This window comes from Hipposideros armiger, unplaced genomic scaffold, assembly GCF_001890085.2.
Source record: "Hipposideros armiger isolate ML-2016 unplaced genomic scaffold, ASM189008v1 scaffold_552, whole genome shotgun sequence".
In the NCBI taxonomy this organism is placed as follows: domain Eukaryota; kingdom Metazoa; phylum Chordata; class Mammalia; order Chiroptera; family Hipposideridae; genus Hipposideros; species Hipposideros armiger.
Genome location: NW_017731902.1, coordinates 721,712 through 741,800, shown reverse-complemented (window position 1 = coordinate 741,800; position 20,089 = coordinate 721,712). Strand labels below are relative to the sequence as shown.

The window sequence follows — 20,089 nt, the reverse complement described above, 5'->3', positions numbered from 1 at the left end:
GGCATGTTGTCTTCCAGGTACAAAGAGAATCTGCCTTCTGAGTATTTTGCAAAGCCCAAGAACAGGCTGACGTTCCCCACCTCCCTGAACAGCCAGCGGTGGATATTTGTCAGAAAGGGACTGGATGACTTCAGGAAAGGCTGCCCACCTTGTGATGGTCTGATCATTCAGGGTCCTCAGGAGCACTTTCTTCCTCAGATTTATCACAGAGCTCCCCGACCTGCCCCCGAAAAGAGGCAGAACAAACTGCCCAAGGAAGCAGCCCTGTTTTCCAAGCTCTCGCCAGCCCAGCAGGCACGAAAGACACTCCTGGAGGACACAGAAGCCCAGCTGACCCTGCACCCCTTGGCTCTCTACCCAAATCTGGAAGAAGATATGCCTGTGGAGGTGATCTCCTGTGCTGGGGTTGTGGGAGGGCCTCCACTGGGACCTTGAAAAGAATTCTCCTTAGATCCCTGGGGAGTTTCCGTGAGGTCATGAAATGTTTATAAGGAGGAAAGGAAGAGGAATGTCTCCCTAGAGTGAGAGTTCTCGTGGCAGTTGGAGCAGGCTTTCTTTTCTGCCCTGAGGAACACAATCAGCAGCAACAGACACCCATTACACCCATCTCCCTTTGCTTCCTAGGACGCCACACAACTTGTAAAGGTCCAGCACACCAGAAACATTAGAATTCTTCTCCCCTGAAGTCCTACCAGTCTGCTTTGCCTGTGACTTTTTTGTGGGGGGAGTTGTTCAGTTTTGCTTCTGTCACTTTAACCTGTGATAAGTACTTACAAACTGATGGGTAGAAATCATATGAGAACCTGAAAGGTCACAGGGAAAATTCAACAAATTGTCAGGCGAGGTTTGGGCAACAGCTCTATTATGTCACCAAGGTCCCAGGCGTCTTTTGACTTTCAGCTCCATACTCCTTAGCACATGTCTCTTGTTCTCTTAACTCATAATGGCTTCCACATCTACTGGCATCAAGTCTGTCTTTCAAACAAGAAGAAGAAAGGGGCAAAGGTTAAAGGGTGCATGCTAGCTGACTCTGTCTTCTAATTAGGCAAATATAGTTGACCCTTGAACAACACGGGATTGAACTGCACAGGTCCACTGAAATGTTTTTTTGTTTTTTGTTGTTTTTTTAAATAAATACAGCCAGCCCTTTCTATCTGTGATTTTTGCATAGGTAGATTCAACCAACCACAGATGGAAAACAATATTTTCACATTCCCAACTGCAGATGCCCATCTGCGGATGGAAAATAACTGTTTTTGATCTGTGGTAGGTTGAATCCGCAAATGCGAAGGGTCGACTATAGAGTCAAAAGTTAACATGGATTTGCGACTGTGCAGGGGTCAGCACCTACCAAACCCTGTGTTGTTCAAGGGTCAACTGTAATAGCTTTCCTAGGAAACAGTTCGTCCATCTGACCATTCCTAGCTGCTAGGGAATTATAACTTGAGTTTCTTGTTTGGACATCGCAACACTGAATGCAATATGGAACAAAATTGTTAGATTTAAGGAAAATGGGCAGAATGGATATTGGGCAGGGAACTAGCAGCGCCTACTACCCCACCCCACCCCTGCTATCTGTTCCCCACACAGTGAGCTGAGCATGATAGTTGTTCAGAAAGGTGAACTCCTGTGCAGAGCCCTCCAGCGGCCCCTTCTTATCAGAGTAACGTCCTTGCCATTGAAAGGCCCAGTGTGTTCTGCTCTCCACCCCTTCCCTCCCCTGCTCCTGCTTCAACTCCACCACCTACCCCTCTGCTGTCACCTCGCTGCAGCCACTCTGGCTTCCTACCCGCTCTGTGAGCATTACAAGCATGTCCAATTCAGATCTCTGTCCCTGGACCTGGGGCACTTGACCCATATGTCTGCATGGCTCACTTTTTCCCTTCCTTCAGCTCTTTGCTCAAATGTCCCCTGATTGGAGAGACCAATTAATACTTCCCTTTCACTCTCATTCTCTGTCCTTACCGTGATGTATTTTTCAGCATAGCACTTGTCACACTGGGCTCCTTACTAGAATAAGAGCTCTACAAGAGCAGGGACTTTATCTGTGCCTTTCACTGTGTGCCACCAATGCCTAGCATATGGTAGATACTCAATAAATTTTGATGCAGAACGAATGAATGATCAGTGGCAGAGAAGTCTATAGACAGGACAACTGGAATTTCTAATCCATTATTTTCCACCTAGGGCTTTCCTGCACTGCCTCCTGCAGGCCAGAGCTGCTGAGTCCATGACAAACAAGTTGTTCCCACTTACCCTTAGATGGCACATAGGATGTGAGGCCTTTACTTCCCTGTCTGACCTCCCAACTAAGTATGTTAGCTTTAGTTTTGAGGCCGGGTCTCTTTATGGTGCTGCGATGGCCACTAGCAGCTCAAGATTTAAATTCTACCCAGAAAAAGAACACCTCTTTTTGCATGGTCACAGCAAAAGGCCAGAACCTAACTCTCATGGGTCCAACTTGGGTTATGTGCCTGTTCAGTGTGGTCCTCATTGGCCTGGTCTGCCTGTAGAGTGAGAATGGGGTCAGGCCAGTTCAGATCATGAGGAAAGAGTGGAAGGAGAGGTGGTTCTCCAAAGAAAAACCTAGATACTGTCATTCGGAGGAGGAAGAATGGATGCTGGACAGTCAGAAGCCATAGAAATCCTTTAGAGGTACTTGGCTCAGGGGGACCGCTGGGGACCAGGGTAGACCCAGTGGCACTATTCCATCTAGAGAAGATGGAACTTCAGTACAGAGGTTGCCTGCCGAATGTCCAGGTGATGGAAGTTTACCCAGAGCACCCAGCACAGGACTTGCACGGAACCTAATGAACAGCACTGACCAACTGGGAAGGAAAAGCAAGGGGGCCAATGGGCCTGTTTCTGGCTTAGAACCAAGGGGTCCCATTTTTCAACACATTTTTCTTTCCTCCATAACTGTTTTCTGTTTGAAGCTTTTATTAGAGGTGCTGGAAGTGCTGGATCCTGACAGGAAACTGGAAGACACGTGGGCTTATTGTCAGGGCCTCAGGAAAAGAGCAAAGGAACCCATAAAACTTTTAAAAAAACGTTCCACCCAAGTCTCCTTGGGACTGTAAGTATTGTTCTTAACCCCTCGCTCATTCCTGTCACCTGATGAAACATTCTAGGAGTTCCTCTCTCAAAGCTCCTCATCTTTAGAATAATTTAGCGAAGCAAAAGTAACTAAGTTCCCGAGGACGAGGGAAAGGAGCCTTGAGTCCTGCTCTACATAGTGCTTATTTCATAAATGGATGTGACTTATCCAGCAATGGAGCAAAGGTATGTGTCTACATGGCTGTAGGAGAGCTTTTAGAGAAGAGGAAAACTGCAGGAGACCTGATTAACGGGCCCATAATGGCTTTCTGAATTCTCTCTGGCAGAAGTTCTTTTATTCAACATGGCTGGGAAAAGTAGTTGGTTGGATAACCAGAATAAAATGTTAACACAGGGAATTATAAAAGGTGACACTTAAGTACTTAGAACATTTTATGTTACTCTAAAACATAACTTTACTTCTCTTGCTAGTCTTTTAAGGTAAAACCCTTTTTTGAGTATGGGTCTGCTGCTTGGATTTCCAAGTCATCTTTTTTGCATACATTACACTAGTAATGCCACCTTTATTGAATGTTTCCAAAGCACTGAACTTGATTTTCATAGAAACAGCCCTCTTTTGTACCACACTCTTGTTTTCTCATCTCATATGATATTTAATTAAAAATGTAAATGCAATGATCAGTATACCTGACATGAATAAAGTTGGGATATCCTTTTGACTTTTGAAGTTAAATGACATCACTGGCAGGCACTGAGAAGTGTAGGTAAACTAGAGAGAAGCCCATCTGTCCACAGCACCCGGACCACTACGGAGGGCGCAGAGCCACAGTCGGGGTATTTGGAAGAGGCTGTGTAGAGCTTTGCTAGTCACATAAGTTACCTACATGGAGGTGGAGTGAGAGAGAATCCATTGTGTTAAATTATAAGTGTTACTTAGGGTGAGACACAAGGTGACAGGAACGCCACTGTTGTGACACCTGAGACTCCTCACTGTACCTCCTGGTAAATTTGGGGAGAACAACTAGGCATGCTCATCTCAGCTCTGCCCTTCTTCCCCTGGGAAGCAAGATAGCCCATGAGAAGCACAAGTTCTCCTATGTTCCTCCTTTTTTGAAGGGAGACCCATCCTGGTCTACCATGCTGGGCCTGCTTTGGACAGTCTGCCCACTTCTGGGTTTCAGTGAGCAAGCACTTTTGCACCTAAACCCATGTCTTCCAACATGGCTGCTGTCAGTACTAAAGGTGATATTTTGGCTTTCATCTTTGCTTTTTGTATTATTTTTCAAGTTGCTCAGAACCAGGATGGGGAAGAGGGGGAGGAGTGCTATATGAGGGGATACCCGTGGAGACTCCAACACCATGGGCCAGTGTGGCCCTGTGAGCATCTTTCAATTCTTGACCCTCAGCAAACCTTTAGCTAATTATTATGGCATGTGACTTTATCTCAATTTTTAAAATGAAGCTGTTGAAGAGGGCTTAATTGAGGATGAAGGGCAGCTGCATTTGACATGATCAGGTTCACATTTTGAAACGACCATTTTGGCTGCAGTGTAGAGAATGGGTTAGGGATTGGGGGTTGGAGGTCCTAAGAGAAGATGCAGAGACACCAGCGAGCAGTGGTGACCTTTCACAACAGTCCAGAGAAGAAAACAGGGTTAAAATCGACCAGGCTTATTAATGGGCTGGATTTTAGGGATGGGGGGAGAGTGAGGTCACGGATGTCTCCTTCTTGTCAAGATTGTCTGAGGCTTCGGCAGACTCCCAAGCACATAATTTGGGCTTTTACCTGGCACGTGTCTTAATAAATGGTACTCACAGCCTTAAAAATCAACTTATAATGGTAAAATGCCATATAATTTTTAATTGTTATAACTAATCATGATATGCTTGTCTTTATGATACTGGTAACAGGAATGTAATCTTTGAATAATTAACATAATTAGTGTGAGCTTGCAAGAAACTATTGGAAACACTTGTTTTATGATCTTTCCCCAAGACACTGTTTGAAATCCACTTGGATTCATGGTGGCTCAAATTGTAATTTGATGATCCTATTATCTTTAGTCTCCAGAAGACTCCTCTGTCACATCCAGGCCGATTGCTTTACGAAGAGAAGCCAAGCGAAGTGGATTTGCTCCGTGAAGAGGGTCCTTTTCCTTACGAAAATGTGCGCAAAGAAGTTAGTGACTTCTGCAACTGGGCTACTAGTATTGTAAGTTACTAGTAATAATTGCAACTTACTTGTTAAATTCAAGCTCAGTTACTTTTACTTAAAAAGAAGTTTGAATATAATCAAAGTCAAGTAATCAAAGCCATAAAGGAATCTTTGTGACTCTCCTGCCATTTATAATAGAAATGTTTTTTGTAGATAAAATTTCTGGAAAGTTTGCGAGTTTGCAATTTGTTTATTGTTTATATCTCATTGCTGTTGTTTCTTATTTTTTGAGTAGCTATCTCTTCCCTGCCCTCCCCAACTTTGGTGAGATATAGTTGACATATAACATGGTGTAAGTTTAAGGTGTACAAGTAATGATGTGATACAAGTACATATTGCAAAATGATTACCACAATAGGGTTAGTTACTATATCTATCACCTCACATAATTACCTTTGTGTGTGTGTGTGTGTGTGTGTGTGTGTGTGTGTGTGTGTATGGCGAGAACATTTAAGATCTACTTGCTTAACAACTTTGCAACTTTCAAGTATGTAATGCAGTATTATAAATTATAGTCACCATGCTGTACATGACATCCCCAGAATTTATTCATCTTATAACTGGATTTTGTATCCTTTGGCCAACATCTTCCCATTCCCCCACCCTATTTCATGTTTTTATTTTCCATTTCAATGTCAGGATCTTCTTTTCTCTCTTTGCTTCACTCCTTCAATTAATTTTTCTCAGTTATATTTATTGGGTAGGTATACTTGACTACAACCTTTACAAAGGTTTTTCTGACGTGGAGAGAGTATTGACTCAGTTAGCAAGGTCTTCCCTAGTCCTCCTTCCAAGAACCTATTAGTTACATATTCCTGTTCCCAAGCCCTTACATGTTTAGATTCCCCGTTTTTCCTGGATTTGAGACCTTCCAGGATTTGTAAGCTCCTCCTCCCCCATTTTTTGAGTGTATTAGTCGGTTCTCGTCAGTGTATTATTTAGGATTATTTCATTGGCAAGTGACTGAAATATAATTCAGACTGTATACAGGAGGAAAGGGAATTGTCCAGACGTCTTACGAGCTGTAGGCACATCTGGATCTAGGTGCAAAAATGTTTTTAGGTGCTTTTCCTACCTCTTGGATGCTCTCCTCTATCTGACTCCATTGTCCATCAGTCTTTCCCCAAGAGATGACAAAAGTAGTCACTAAAATTTCCAAGCTTACATCCTATCAGATAGCAACCTAAATGGGGAAAAAAACAGCCCTTCCCAATAGGAAAAAGTCAAGGGCTCATTCTCCCTGAGCTTACCTGGGTCATAGCCTTATGTCTGATTATCCACTATACGTGGGGAAATGGAATATGCTCATTACGAGGTCAGGTCACACGTCTAATCCTGAAGCAAAGAGGTGGGCACGTGCAGGCCAGCTGCAGCAGACTGACTGAGCGGCCTTGGGAGGCTTCCTAGAGGGTGATTGGAGTAAGAATGCCGGCCAAGGCAGATGATGCCCATCCCGCCTGGCACTTGAACCACTGCTTGTCTGTGATCTGGCTGGAATGGATTGCCTGGAGTCCAGTCCTTCCACTTCTGCCATTCCTACTGCTGCAGACTACTCTGTCTAGGCAGGAAATTTAAGAAGCTGTAGGATAATAATTTAGCTGCTCTGGTGACCAGTCTTATTCTCAGCCTCTTGTGACCCAGGTCCCATCTTTACATCGGTTATGCCACCTTGGTCCCTCTCACATTACCCGGTGGTGGTTTCTCTATCCCCAGCTTATACTTTCCTTCATGCTGTTTATTGTTTTACCTCATTGATTCTGCTTGCCCTTTTTCTACTTCATTATTATTTCAGCCTAGCTTTGACTCTATTCCTCCCTTTATGCCCCTGACTATTTCATGACTCCGCTCCAGCCATGGTCAAATGCCTCCCTTAGATTAAAGAAGAAAGCAAGGAGCATTTCACCATTTGTCCTTGACGCATACAATGTGAAATTCTTCCAGGGAAGCTCAGACATTGATGAAGACTTCATCCTGAAACAGTTTGACATTGACTATGAGAACAAACCAAGCTGTGATGTGTCCCACGCGATGAGACTCAACCAGGTTCCTTTGGAACTAAAGAAGAGTGTGGGGCTCAATAAACTTCGAGAGCCAGAATTTTTCCAGAAACTAGGCCATGAGCAGAAATGCCAGAAACTGCAGGTAATTGCAAAAGGGGGGAAGACTGAAAGTCAAAGAAAATTAAGTTGTATTAAAGTCTTAAATGTTCTTGAATTCTGGCACCAACCTTTTTCAGTAGAATTCTTGAATATTTTTGATGTTTAATAAATATTTGTTAAATGAATGAGTGTTTAATAATATAACAACGTCAATTATACAAACAAGGCATGTCATTCAGCATTATTGTTAATACCTGAATAGTGATTATTACTCTATGTGCTTTGTATGTTGAGACAGTCTCTTTATGCATTTTATAGGTCGAAATCCTAACAGTGGAAATATATCATTGCAAGAGTAAAGTGCTGTAATTGATGATTGTGAATGCTGTTCAGTTTATATTCAAAGAATTCTTGAATTTTTAGGGGAGTCTTACTGACCACAAACCATTATTCTTGACTACATGCTTGCCTGATCATTAATAACTCATTCAGTTTCCCGGTACCAACTTCCCGTGAAGATAGAACAAGGTAACAGAGGGGAGAGATAACATGATATGTTCCAAAGGGAAATACTACGGGCTCCTAAGTACTTTTCCACTTTTTAACATGCGTTACTGCAAATATATACATAAGTCAAATATGTCAGTCCAACAGCAGGCTTAAATGCCTAAGTGGGAGTTGGTGAGTGTAGAGGGGGAGAGAGTTCCTTTCTCTGAAAATGAAAAACAGCATATTATCTCTAATTACTCCCTGCCTTTTACACATAATCTTTGATACTATATTTCCAATACTTTGGACTTATTAACTCTGTCCTTTACAATTGAACGCAATCAACTGACCTGTTTTTACATACATGATGTTTTCCATCCTTGACTCTGTTGCATAAGGTTTATGAAAATTATGCATTCCATGACTAATATCAGCACTTTAGATTTTCCGTTTTATGCTCATCTTTCTAAAGGGTAAACTGCAAACTGATGCTGGACAGGCAGATTATGTCCATCACAGGTGGGGCCTGAACCACTGCGTGTCCTGAATTGGGCAGAATGAAATTGCTCAATTCCCTGTACTTATATAAAGAATTGCACAAACACTGCTTTATAAAGCCACTGTAGTTATTGCCAAAATTGAACTTTTGACTAGCAGACGGAGGGTCACTAGGCAAAAGTTCAAAATGTATTTCCACGTGGTCCTTCTGCCTGAAGGACTTCCTTTAACATGTCTCCTGGTATAGATCTGCTGGTGATGAATTCTTCCAGCTTTTGTATGTCTGAAAATATCCTTATTCTGCCTTCATTTTTAAAGATATTTTTGTGGGTGTAGAATTCTAGGTTCACAGTGTTTGATTTATTTGTTTGTTTTCAGAGCTTTAAAGATGTTACTTCACTGTTTTCATGATTGTGTTGTTTCTGATGAGAAATCTTGTGTCATCTTTATCTTTGTTTTTCTGGGTATGTTTTTTTCCTTGGCTGCTTTTAACATGTTCTCTTTGTCACTGATTTTGAGTAGTGTGATTATTACACACCTTGGTGTATATTTCTTCATGTTTCTTGTGCTTAGGGATTGCTGAGCCTTTTCAACCATGGATTTATAGTTTTCATCCCATCTGGAAAAATTTTGACCGTTATTTTTCCAAGTTTTTTTTTTTATTCCTCAGCCTCTTTCCCAGGACTCTAATTACATATAATTAAGAGCTGTGTGACATTATCGCACAACTCACTGCTGCTCTGTTCAGCTTTTATTCTTTTTTCTCTCTGTTTCTATTGCTATGTCTTAAAATTCTCGAATCTTTTCCCCTCTGAATTGTCTAATCTAATGTTAATCCCATCCAGTGTATTTTTCATCTCGTACTTTATAATTTTCATCTCTAGAAGTTTGACTTGGTTTATATATATTTTCCATGTCTCAATCTTTTGAACATATGGAATACAGTTATAATAACTGTTTTGATGTTCTTGTCTGCTTAATTCTAACATCTGTAAAAGGTCCGTGTGTGTTTCTAGTCATTGACTTTTTTCTCCTCATTGTGGATCATGTTTTCTTGCCTTTCTGCATGCCTGGTGAGTTCTGAATAGATGCCAGGCATGGCGAATTTTACCTTATTGGATGCTGGGTATTTTTGTATTCCTATACACAGGAGTTTTCTTCTGCGATGTAGTTAAAGTTACTTGGAAACGTTTGATCCTGTTGGGTCTTGCTTCTAAGATCTGTTGGGAAGGACCAAAGTAATGTTCAATCTAAGGGTCAAGACCGTTCTGTGTATTCTACCCAGTGAACCTTTAGGTTTCCTAGGAGAGAACAAGCGCTGCCCCTGGCCTCAGGTGCGCGCCAGGCACTGTTCCCTCTAATCCTTTCGGCTGGCTCTTTCCCAGACCTCAGGTAGTTTCCTCCCACACATACACAGAGGAAGACTGTGCCGACCTCTGGAGTGCTCTCTCTGTTCAGACCTCTTCTTTCTGTTTCTCTGTGCTGCAAACTTTAGCTGCCTTGGTCTTGCTGGACTCTCAGTTCTGTCTCCTCCACGCAGGGAGTCCACTGGGCCCTCCCTGCACTGTGATATGGCACCTCTCACAAGGCACTGAGCTGGAGCAATTGTGGGCTTACCTTGTTCGTTTCTTGTCTCTCAGGGATCGCTATCCTTTGTTATTTGATGTACAGTGTCTTACAAGCCATTATTTCATATATATGTTTTTCTGGTTTTTGGTTGTTGCAGGTGGGAGGGTGAATCTGCTCCCTGTTCTGGAAGTGGAAGTCCCCGTCTTCATTTTTTTTTTTTTTTTACCCTACATGCTCTCAGTCCTGCTGCACTCTGCTGTTTGGTGTTCTTTAAAACTCTGAACTTTCCTATTACCTTACCTTTGCTCACAATACTCTCTCTGCCTGAAGTGCCTCTCTTCCCGTGTCTACGTGCTTCCCATGTCTACATACCTTCCTTTAGACACAGGCCATATGAAAATTTTTCCTTAGGTTTTCTCCAGGTTTTCAGGTTGACATTAATTTATTCTACTTCTAATTTCTCACAACCTTCTGTATGTCTATTGTAACATATTCTCTGTATATTCATTCATTCATTTGTTTGTAAATTCATTCAAGAAACCTTTCTGAGCATCTACTACTATGTGCCAAAAAGTGCTGGAGGCAAACAAAGGACTGTTTTCTGCACTTAAGGAAAGTCTAGTAGGATCAACAAGTAAATGATGAACTGTAATGAAATGATGTTGTGGTTTGTACATAGGACATAGGAGGGCGTTATCAATTTCACCAAGCATGGAGTGAGATTAGGTACACAGTTAAGACATCACAGAAGAAATTATATTTGTGCTGAGTCTTGAGAGAACACCGGTTACCCAGCAACATAATATATTCCAGAACTCAAGTTCTTTAGTAGAGCAGTGGTGTAGTTTCCATTCCTCCCCCTTCCTTTCTTTCTCTTCTCTTTGCTTTCTTCCTTCCTTTAATTCAGTGGTTCTCAACCAAGGGCAATTTTGCCCTTTTCCCCCAACTACCCACCCAGGGATATATGATAATGTCTGGAGATGACTTTTTTTTTTTAACACAGCACAACTAAGCATTTATTATACTGGTTAAGAAGTGAAACAGTTGCAGTGGTGTTTCAGAAGCTGTATCTTTTTTTAAAAAATGTAATATATGCTCATAGATTGTAAACAGTATTTTAAAATATATAATCTCTCCAAAAGAAAATGTTCAGCTGAAGATAAGATAGATAACTCAATGTAATTAAATGATACAAGATTTTAAAATTAAAGTAGTCATTAGGTTTTTCACAGCACAATGTACAGAAATTTGCAGACATCCTGTACAGAGCAATATAATCCTTACTGTTGAGCAAGACATTCAATAGCATGTCAGTAATCTTCCACAAGTTCCTGAAAGCTTTCTTCCAGCTGTTCATGTTGCATGCTTATTTCGATTTGGTTCATATGGTTTTTCAGTTCTTCTGGTCTGAGACATTTTCTCATTTTCACAAGATCTCTCTGCTTTTTCCTTATATGGGCTAATTATTCTTTTAATATCCAGTCTATAGTTTCTGTATTGTTTAACATCACTCATATCAGATACCAGTAGTCAAAGAATTTCATAAACCCATTGCTTATTTATTTTGAACTTTTGTTATGCATTTATTGCCATATCTTCATTGAATCCTTGCATTAATTTTCCCGGGAAAAATAGGGCAGATCTTGACAAAGCTTCACAAGCACAAAATCTCTTAATTTCACACATAGCTTTTGGATAGATCTTCCTCTGTAATACCAAGTGCAGAAGGAGATGCAATGTAGTATCTATGAAGCATTTCAAGAAGTTGAGCACCATGGCCTTGACCTTTAAATAGAGTCAATATCAGCATTTGACTTATACGTGGCTGGGTTTTGTCTGAGTACTCAGTAATTATAAACTGTCATGTACCCTAATGTCACAAAGAGCATAGCTCCATCCTTATTATACTTCTCAAATACTAGAAAGTAGTACCATCTTTCACCATCCATGTCGATAAAGCTAGCAGTTTCGATAAACCACATCAAAAGGTCTGAAGCCTTTCAGGATATTCTGGAAAGCCTCATGTCATGTCAGCCTTGTTTATATGAAAGGTAAAGTTTCTGCCCCCTTTTGGACTTAGAACAGAGTACGTATGGAATAGGGTTCCAAATGGCTTGAAATCAACTTCTTTTTGCAGCAAAGAAAGAAAATCATTTGTGTTTGTGCAAAATCTAGGTGGAATGGTTTGTTTAATTTTGCCCTCAACATCATCTGCCTCTCCAACGTCAAAGTTCTCATCAACTTTCGATGCATATTCAACATGGAACATTGTTGCCAGGCTACCAGTGATATAGTATAACAGGATCTTCAGATCCTTGTAACCAAAAGCAGTTTCATCACCCCAGAGAGTTGATGAATATATTCAGGAAAGAAAGTTCTAATGCCGTTCTCAAGATCTTCAGGAAAACAAACTATTTTTAGTTCAGTTCCTATGTTGGTGTTACATTTGTACTCTGCCAATTTCCTCTCCAGTGTACTCTTGTTTCAACCAAAAATTTCTCCATAGCACCAAGTCCCGCCATGTCTGAGCTGTGAGCACCAGCGGCCCAGGAAGGACAATGGAGATGACATTTTTGGTTGTTACAACTTGGTGCTACTGGCATCTAGTGGGTAGAGGCTAGAAATGCTGCTAAAATCCTACAATGCATAGGATGGTCCCCCCCTCCCCCCAAAAAAGAATTATTCAGTTCAAAATGTCAATAATGCCAAAGTTAAGAAACCTGACTTTAATTCAGTAAATATTTATGGAGCACCTATTGTGCCTAGATATTGTTTTTGATGCCTGGGGGAGGTAGCAGGGGACAATCTCACAAGATTACATTTTAGAGGGTGAGAGGAGAGAAAAACAGCAGAAAAATATGTAACATGTGGAATGGTGATAAGTGCTGTTAAGAAAACTGAGGGAGGGAAAGAAGACAAAGACTGTTGTGAGGGGATTACAATTTTTAAATTGGGTGGTAGGGAAAGATGCTACTGAGAAGATGACATGAAATAGATAAGATGACAAAATACCCTCATGTGGGTATATTGAGGAACAACATTGTGGCAGAGGGAACAGTGAATGCAAAGTCTCTGAGGCAGAAGCATGATGGATGTGTTCTAAAAATAGCAAGGAGGTCAGTATGCTTGAAATAGAGGGATTACAATGCAGAATCCAGCTCTGAGAAGGGATTTCCATCCCCTCTGCTGTGTCCCATCTTCTCTGCTTCAAATAGGTATATCTAGCTTGATATTAGAATGCCCCCACACATTCCACTTCATTGTTTAAATGTGAGTGAGAAGGGAGAAGGGCAGAATCTTTGTGTTTCATGTTTCTTTGTCCCACCCAAGCATTAGACCCTACTTTGTAATGAGACAATGTGTGGGGGTTGCATCTATAGTATCAGGATTATGAACCAAAAGATGCACTACTGAAGCATGGGAGAAACAAAGGAATGACATCTATTTTTCCTCCTCTTTCTCTCTTCCAGTTAAAGAAACAAGAGATTGGTGATGGATAGCATTTTGATCAAAAGTAGTGTAGCATTTACAAGGCTGAGTATAGTGCTGGGCTCATAATAAGGCTCATAATTTATCCTTTTGGTTGATTAGTATAGTTTAAGGCTATTACTCTTTGGTGAAATATGTAATTTTTACATGAATTCTAGCTGCATTACATAATCCTCTCTTTTAATCTTCCCAACAACCCTATGGGGTAGATACTATTATCTTATTTTACAGAGGAAGAATTTAAGTAACTTGCCCATGGACTCATATCTCCTAAGTGGGGGAGGCTGGACTTGAGCCCAGATCTGTCTAAATCCAAAGACCATGCTTAACCACCACATTATTTTCTCAATCATGAACTTTTCATGTTACCTTTACAAATCGAGGCATACTGAAACTTCATATATAATGAATGATACATAATACTTTGGCAAGGATCAATCATTAATTCAAAATAAATGATACTTTCATAAGCTAAAGCTTAGATTTATTGAAATGACAAACCAAAAAAAAAAACTAATGAAATTGGGAATTATGTTATTTTCTATAGAATCCTTATAAACCAAAGTGGATGAAGATGAGGTATGGAGCATGGTATCTGAACACCAAATTGTGGAAAAAGCAAAGAGCAGATGAACCTTTGGTTGACCCCAAGGTCTCACATAATGCTCAAGGTGAGAATTTTAAAAAAGAGCTTCAGGAACAGGTATGTGTATATGCTGAGATTTGATCATCCTGAACTAAAGATTATCATAATGTAACTACCTCTTATTGAAGCCAGAGCCTCTAGAGTAATAGAGAGGCTCCCAAGAGTCTTACAACCTTGCATATTGAATCCAGCACTGAGAAGGCCAAGTTATTAAATGGGGAAAGTGTAATAAGCAAGTCTTCAAATCTCCTGGCTTCATGGTAGGCACAGTGTCTCCAAAGATTGGACAACCATTTATTGTACTCCTACCACTCTTGGTTCCATGGATAAATTGGTGGTCCCAAGGCTGGAGTGATCTGGTAGGACCGCCTCACTACTCAGAATGGATATAACGTCATAGGTTCTTATTGAATAGTTACCTGTAAAGCTTGTTTTTTGTTTGTTTGGTTTTTTATCAGCAATGGGTGAATGTTAAAAGAATTTCAGAATTGCAATCAGGGAACTTCTTTTATGCAATTCAGCAGAGTTGCAGGATCTTTCTGAGAAAAAAAGGAACAAAGGTTAAGCACTGGTTGATACAAAGCGGCAAACTCACAACAAGGATGTGCTCTGATTCTACTGCAAATAACCCCTGTGCGTGCTGTCTCTTGTGTACAAATCTCTGAAGGAATGAGATCTTTATTGTAGTCCTGAAAACTTGGAAATATTGATGCAATACTTACGCAGGACTCTGATGAGAATATTTGTGAAACTCTTCCCTTTTTCAACAGATCCAACTATTCTCTCAGATCTCAGTGTGAAAACACTTCAAAAAAAGTAAAATGCTGTACAAATATGGCTACTTATTCATTCAGAAATCACTCATCAGCTGCCTCCTTTAGATTGCAGGAAGGATGGTCATTTTTATCTTTTCTAGTACTGGGTATGAAATGCTAATTTTTAGATGTGAGACATGACACAAATTTATGAACACAAGCTGCTTATATATAAGCTGAAAAATAATGTAAATAATATTCAGCAGAGTTTCTTGGTGTACGGTTTTAGGAGATGCCTATGTAAATTTATGTGAATTTAATACATAACTTAAAACTATTCCAGTTGTACTTTTTAAAAATAACAAAATCTTCTCAATTAAATATTTAGAAACAAAAATAGTTACAAAACTTTTGTTTTAATATGGTATTTAGGAGCTCTCATTTTAGAAATCTATTTTTAAAGACTAATTCTTAAACTTAAAGACTTAAATAGTTTTTCAAAAATATTTCATTTTGATGGCAAAAGCTAGCAAAGATATTTGCCAAAATGATTAAGGTTAGCTCGTGAAAAAGAAGTAACATTTAAATTTTGGAAATATGGTTGATAGAACTATTACAGTAAAAGACTGTTTATCAGGAAGTTTAGACCCAGGAAGGATTCAAATCAATAGAGTTGTTCTATGATTTTTATAAATCTTGCTTTTATAATACCTGAAGATTGATTTACCTGTGTATTTTAGGTGGTGCCACTTGGCTATGGCATCCCATTTCACAAGACACAGTCACAGTGGTGTGCTGGTAAGGGACAGTCACTGTGATGGCATGGCTGTCTTTCTGGGAACACAAGAGTTTTGGTCTGTTCTTGATTGAGTTCATTTGGAAGGTGAAATAAAGAACTGAATTGCAATGATATAAAATTATACCTTCAAATTTAAAATTCAAATAAATGAAAGGAAAGAAAAACAAACAATTGCATGAATACCCCAAAGATACTGGGGCTGGATCAAGTCTTTTTAGATTATCATGTCCTTTAGAATTAAGATCTAAAAATTGTGGATATATTGCTGAGTAGGGAGAACACTCCTGTTTCTTCCTCTACCACTCTTAATTCTGGTATCTGAATGTGTCAGGGATTTTTTTTCCCCCACACCAAGATTACCATTTTATTATAAAAGGATACACTCCGGAGCAGCCAGACAAAAGAGATACATAAGGCAAGATGTGCAGCAAGCGGCATGCGTGGGGCGCCTATGCCTTCTGCAGCTGCACCATACTCCCAGCACTTCCACACGCTCACCAACCTGGAAGCTCTCTAACCTCATCCATGTGGGTTTTTTCAGAGGCTTCATTACATAGCCATGATTGAGTAAATCATTGGCCATGGGTGATTAACTCAACATCCAGCCCTCTTCTCCCTGGAGGTTTGTTTGGTGGTGGAGCTGAAAGGGACAACCCTCTCATCACATGGTTGGTTCCTCTGGCAACCTGCCCCCATCATGTGACTATCTAAGTGCTTTTCCAAATCACCTCATTAACATAAACTCCTTTGTGCTTGAAAGGTTTCTGTTATAAATAACAAAAGACTTTTTTTGCCTTTGTGGCTCTTATCAAAATTCTAGGGTTCTAGGAGCTCTGTGCCAGGACCAGGAATAAGAGAAAATATATATTTTGTATTATAAAGCATAGTATCAAAATTATTCATCTTAAATTGGTTAGATTCCAGACATGCTAGGTCAATAATTGTCGAATTGCTAAAATGTATGGCTTATCCTTAATTATAAGGGTTAGAAAAAAAGGAAGGGAAGGAGAGAAAAGCTTACATCTTTTGAAAGCCTTTATATTCATAAACTTGTGAATGTTACCTATCCACATATTCCCAAATAAGGCAGTGGTTTAAAATGAGGTACTTTATAAAGAGCTAAATGCTTTTAATTAAGACAAGTATGAAATCAAGCTTCTGACTTGTTTTTTTAAAATGTGGACCCTCTTTTAGGAGTTACTTGCAAACCTTCATGGAACAGTTGCCTTTAAAGATTTCATTCTAAGCAGGGGCTACAAGATGCCAAATGTAAGTAAAGGGTCATTTCCGGAAGACTCGCTGAGGGGTCCACAGTTGTTGATGGGAAAGGATCAGTACCCTGACAAAATCAAAACACTTCTCTTACAGGCATACAGCAGCCCTCAGGTCCCTGGAGAAAGGGCATGCTTTTCCCCAGACAGGGGCCAGAGATAGGATCTGGCATTTGGTTCTGTTTATTCTGCCTGTTTGGTTTCCGCTGCGTCAGAGGTGCCGTCTCCCTGCTGGTGCACCTGCCTTGGGCTTGGCCTTAATGGGACCAGAGTGAAAGGGATCTGTATACAGGGCATGTGCCTTGCAAACTGTGACACTAAAACACTCCGAATTCTCTAGAAAGTATTTAAGTCTCTTTTACTGCCACATCTAAGGACAAAGAACTGTGGCTGGGGTCAGGACAAAATGGAGTTGGAATTCACAATATCATCATTGTACTATGGAGTAGGCCTCATGTGGAAACAGACTAAGGCAAAAGTTCACTTCCTGGGGGGCCTACTAGTATTTTCTTTTCACTTTCTCTTTCCCCCCTTCTAGTTTCCCCTCCCTTAATTTTCGAAACTGCCTCCCACATGGAGTGACCCCCTTGGAAGACCACATGTAATAGGGGTGGGGTGGGAGGTTGGCAGAGCGAACCATTTAGCAGCAAGTTCTGCACCCAAACCAGCCCTGTCACCACAGCAGGAAGCCAGCGAGGCATGGGGCCAAAATCGTCGCTAATAATAAGTCATATGCTTGCGTGTCCAGTGTCCTCTGTGTATACATCTCTTGGCATCTTTAGGAGGCCATGCAGCCAAGATGGGCAAAGTTCTTGGAAATAGAATACTGGATTCCTTTTTTTCCAAGAGTGATACAACTAACAATAGCTTATACTTACTGGCAAATAAATATGTTGACCAACCTCAGATCCAGACTGGTTTCAAAGTGAAATTAGGCAAGGTGAGGGGAAGTCTAGAGTAGGAGGTAGAGATGGGGCTAAAACACTACTGCATAACTGGGATGAAATTTCTCCTTTAGCTTTGAGCATCAATAATAGGCCTGCTAGGTATACTTAATATACTTATATACATTTACATACTTATAGAAACTACCTAATCTGTATATAAGGGTCAGTATATTTTCATTTATTTGTATGTATAATATATGAAATATGCTATTTTATGTGATTACATAATTCTATATATGATGTATATCTATATATGTAAATATATATGGTTGTATATATATCTTCTTGCAAAAGACATATATATGTGTGTGTATATGTGTGTGTGCATACACACACACACACACATAATCCTTATTTGCTCTTGATGTTATAATGACTCATAGTCTTAATGTTTTTAGTGGCAAAACACTTTTTTTTTTTCATTTTGATTTGACCCCTGTTGGTTTAATCCATTCTGTTGAAGAACATTTAATTCAATATTGGGCAAAAGGAAGCATGCCTGATGCATGCCTGGTGGCTTTACTCTTTTAGCTGCATTAACTAAAGAGAGATGGTGTTCCTGGCTCCATCTGAGTCCTCTGAGAAGACCTGTCACTCAAAGCCCTTTATGCTTACATCTGAGATTCTCTATTTTATCAATAAAATTTTAACTAAAAGAAAGGAAGGAATCTATTACAGTAAATCATGTATATATGTATATATACACATATATACTATATATAAACTGTCATTTATTTTAACATTAATTTTAAACATAAAATTAAAAATTTCAAACATTCATTCTCTTTTTACCCCCATAATGTCTGTGTACACCGTGTATATACACATTCATATATGTTACATGATCATAGGTACTTATACACATTCCAGTATCTACGGCTGGATTATCTACTCTATGTATAACCCATAGCTTCATTCCATCTGCTACACAGATGGGAACCAGGCCTTCAACAGCAGCGATGAGAAGCACAAGGCTGTTCTGAGCTGGGCCTGACTGGACTTGGGCCCGGAACAAGTGTGAAACAGATCTAGGTATTTCTGCTATTGTCAACTACCTTCTAAAGTCCAACATCTGTCACGGTCTAATTATCAACATGAGATTTTGAGTACTATGAAGATATATGTCATAGTATGAGATTGTGAATTTGGGTATGACACTTGTTGTGGGCACGACTATACAGTTTATGCTTGCCATTCTAATGAAATTTCTCTTCTCTCCTTTTTTTTTTAGTTCCTTGAGAAGATGTATGTCAGGAAGAAATGTAAAAGTGAGTGTAAGACTCCTATAAAATAACTCAGCATAGAAGAGTTTGGGAAGATGATTAGACAGGTTTTATTTAATTTATTAAAATTAAATTTTATTTACTCTGTATTACTTGGAGATTTCTCTGTCTCATTAAACGTTAAACAAAATTTATAATGAGTGTACCACTATGGGCGTACAACTTTGACTTGGCAACATCCGTAAACTTTATACCTAATACTTACAAACATTTCACAATGGCTTTCTGCTTCAGTTAATCAATATTTTATATATTTTATCAACTATGAGATCAATATTCACATATAGTCTCACATTTTTGTAGCACAGTCAATAGCAACTATTTATAAAAATAAATAAAACCATAAATAAAAGCAGAACTACTCTATTACACTTTCCCTGAGTATTATTTTTCCTGTTTTTTTCTTTATTCTTTCTTTAGAATATAATTTTCTTTCATTTTGAATTAAGCTTACTCAGATTTTTTCCCCCCTTTTCAGGCATTTTAGTTTTAATAATAAACATGTACCTATAACATAAGGTCATTTGTTGTTTCTGATCGAACCCAGTCCTATAAAGAAAACTTCCACTTGATCATGAGAAGCAACATAATTTGGTAATTAAACATGTGGACAGTGGAGCCGGAGGGCTGGGTTCAAACCACGCTCTGCTACATACGAGCTATATGACTATGGGGCAAATTGCTTATCCCCACTGTGTTTCAGTTTTCTCTTCCAAGTAGCGATGATAGCAATAATAACAGTACTGTCTCCCAGAATTGTGGGGAGGATTAATGGAAATATTACAAGTAAAGTCCTTAGAACAGAGCCTGGCACATTGAGCACGCACATTAAATGTTAGCTGGCTTTATGGCTTGGTGGATCAGGTGACCCCAGTTTATGATGGGCACAGGTTGCTTGGTTACCTAATGTCTCATGATCAGACTGCTGTATTTACTAGTGCCAAGCAACAAACCAAGATTGGTTTCCCAAAA

At 39.8% G+C, this 20,089-nt stretch overlaps 1 protein-coding gene and 1 pseudogene across 1 annotated transcript; one reads left to right on the top strand and one right to left on the bottom strand.

Moving 5' to 3' along the window:
* The first annotated feature begins 3 nt into the window (after window positions 1-3).
* FAM47E (family with sequence similarity 47 member E) lies at window positions 4-19,483 on the top strand. The gene is made up of 7 exons (XM_019623485.1): window positions 4-387; window positions 2,937-3,076; window positions 5,122-5,269; window positions 7,214-7,414; window positions 13,964-14,119; window positions 16,811-16,885; window positions 19,066-19,483. The coding sequence occupies exons 1-7, from the start codon at window positions 4-6 to the stop codon at window positions 19,126-19,128; spliced, it is 1,167 nt and encodes a 388-aa protein (XP_019479030.1). The 3' UTR covers window positions 19,129-19,483.
* Window positions 11,208-12,449, bottom strand: LOC109371152 (histone acetyltransferase type B catalytic subunit pseudogene; annotated as a pseudogene).
* Window positions 19,484-20,089: the final 606 nt, after the last annotated feature.

Coding starts and splice junctions, on each gene's coding strand:
- FAM47E (XM_019623485.1), top strand. CDS start 4: ATGTTGTCTTCCAGGTACAAAGAGAATCTGCCTTCTGAGTATTTTGCA. Junction 3,077..5,121: donor ACCCAAGTCTCCTTGGGACT/GTAAGTATTGTT, acceptor TATTATCTTTAG/TCTCCAGAAGACTCCTCTGT. Junction 16,886..19,065: donor GGGGCTACAAGATGCCAAAT/GTAAGTAAAGGG, acceptor TTTTTTTTTTAG/TTCCTTGAGAAGATGTATGT.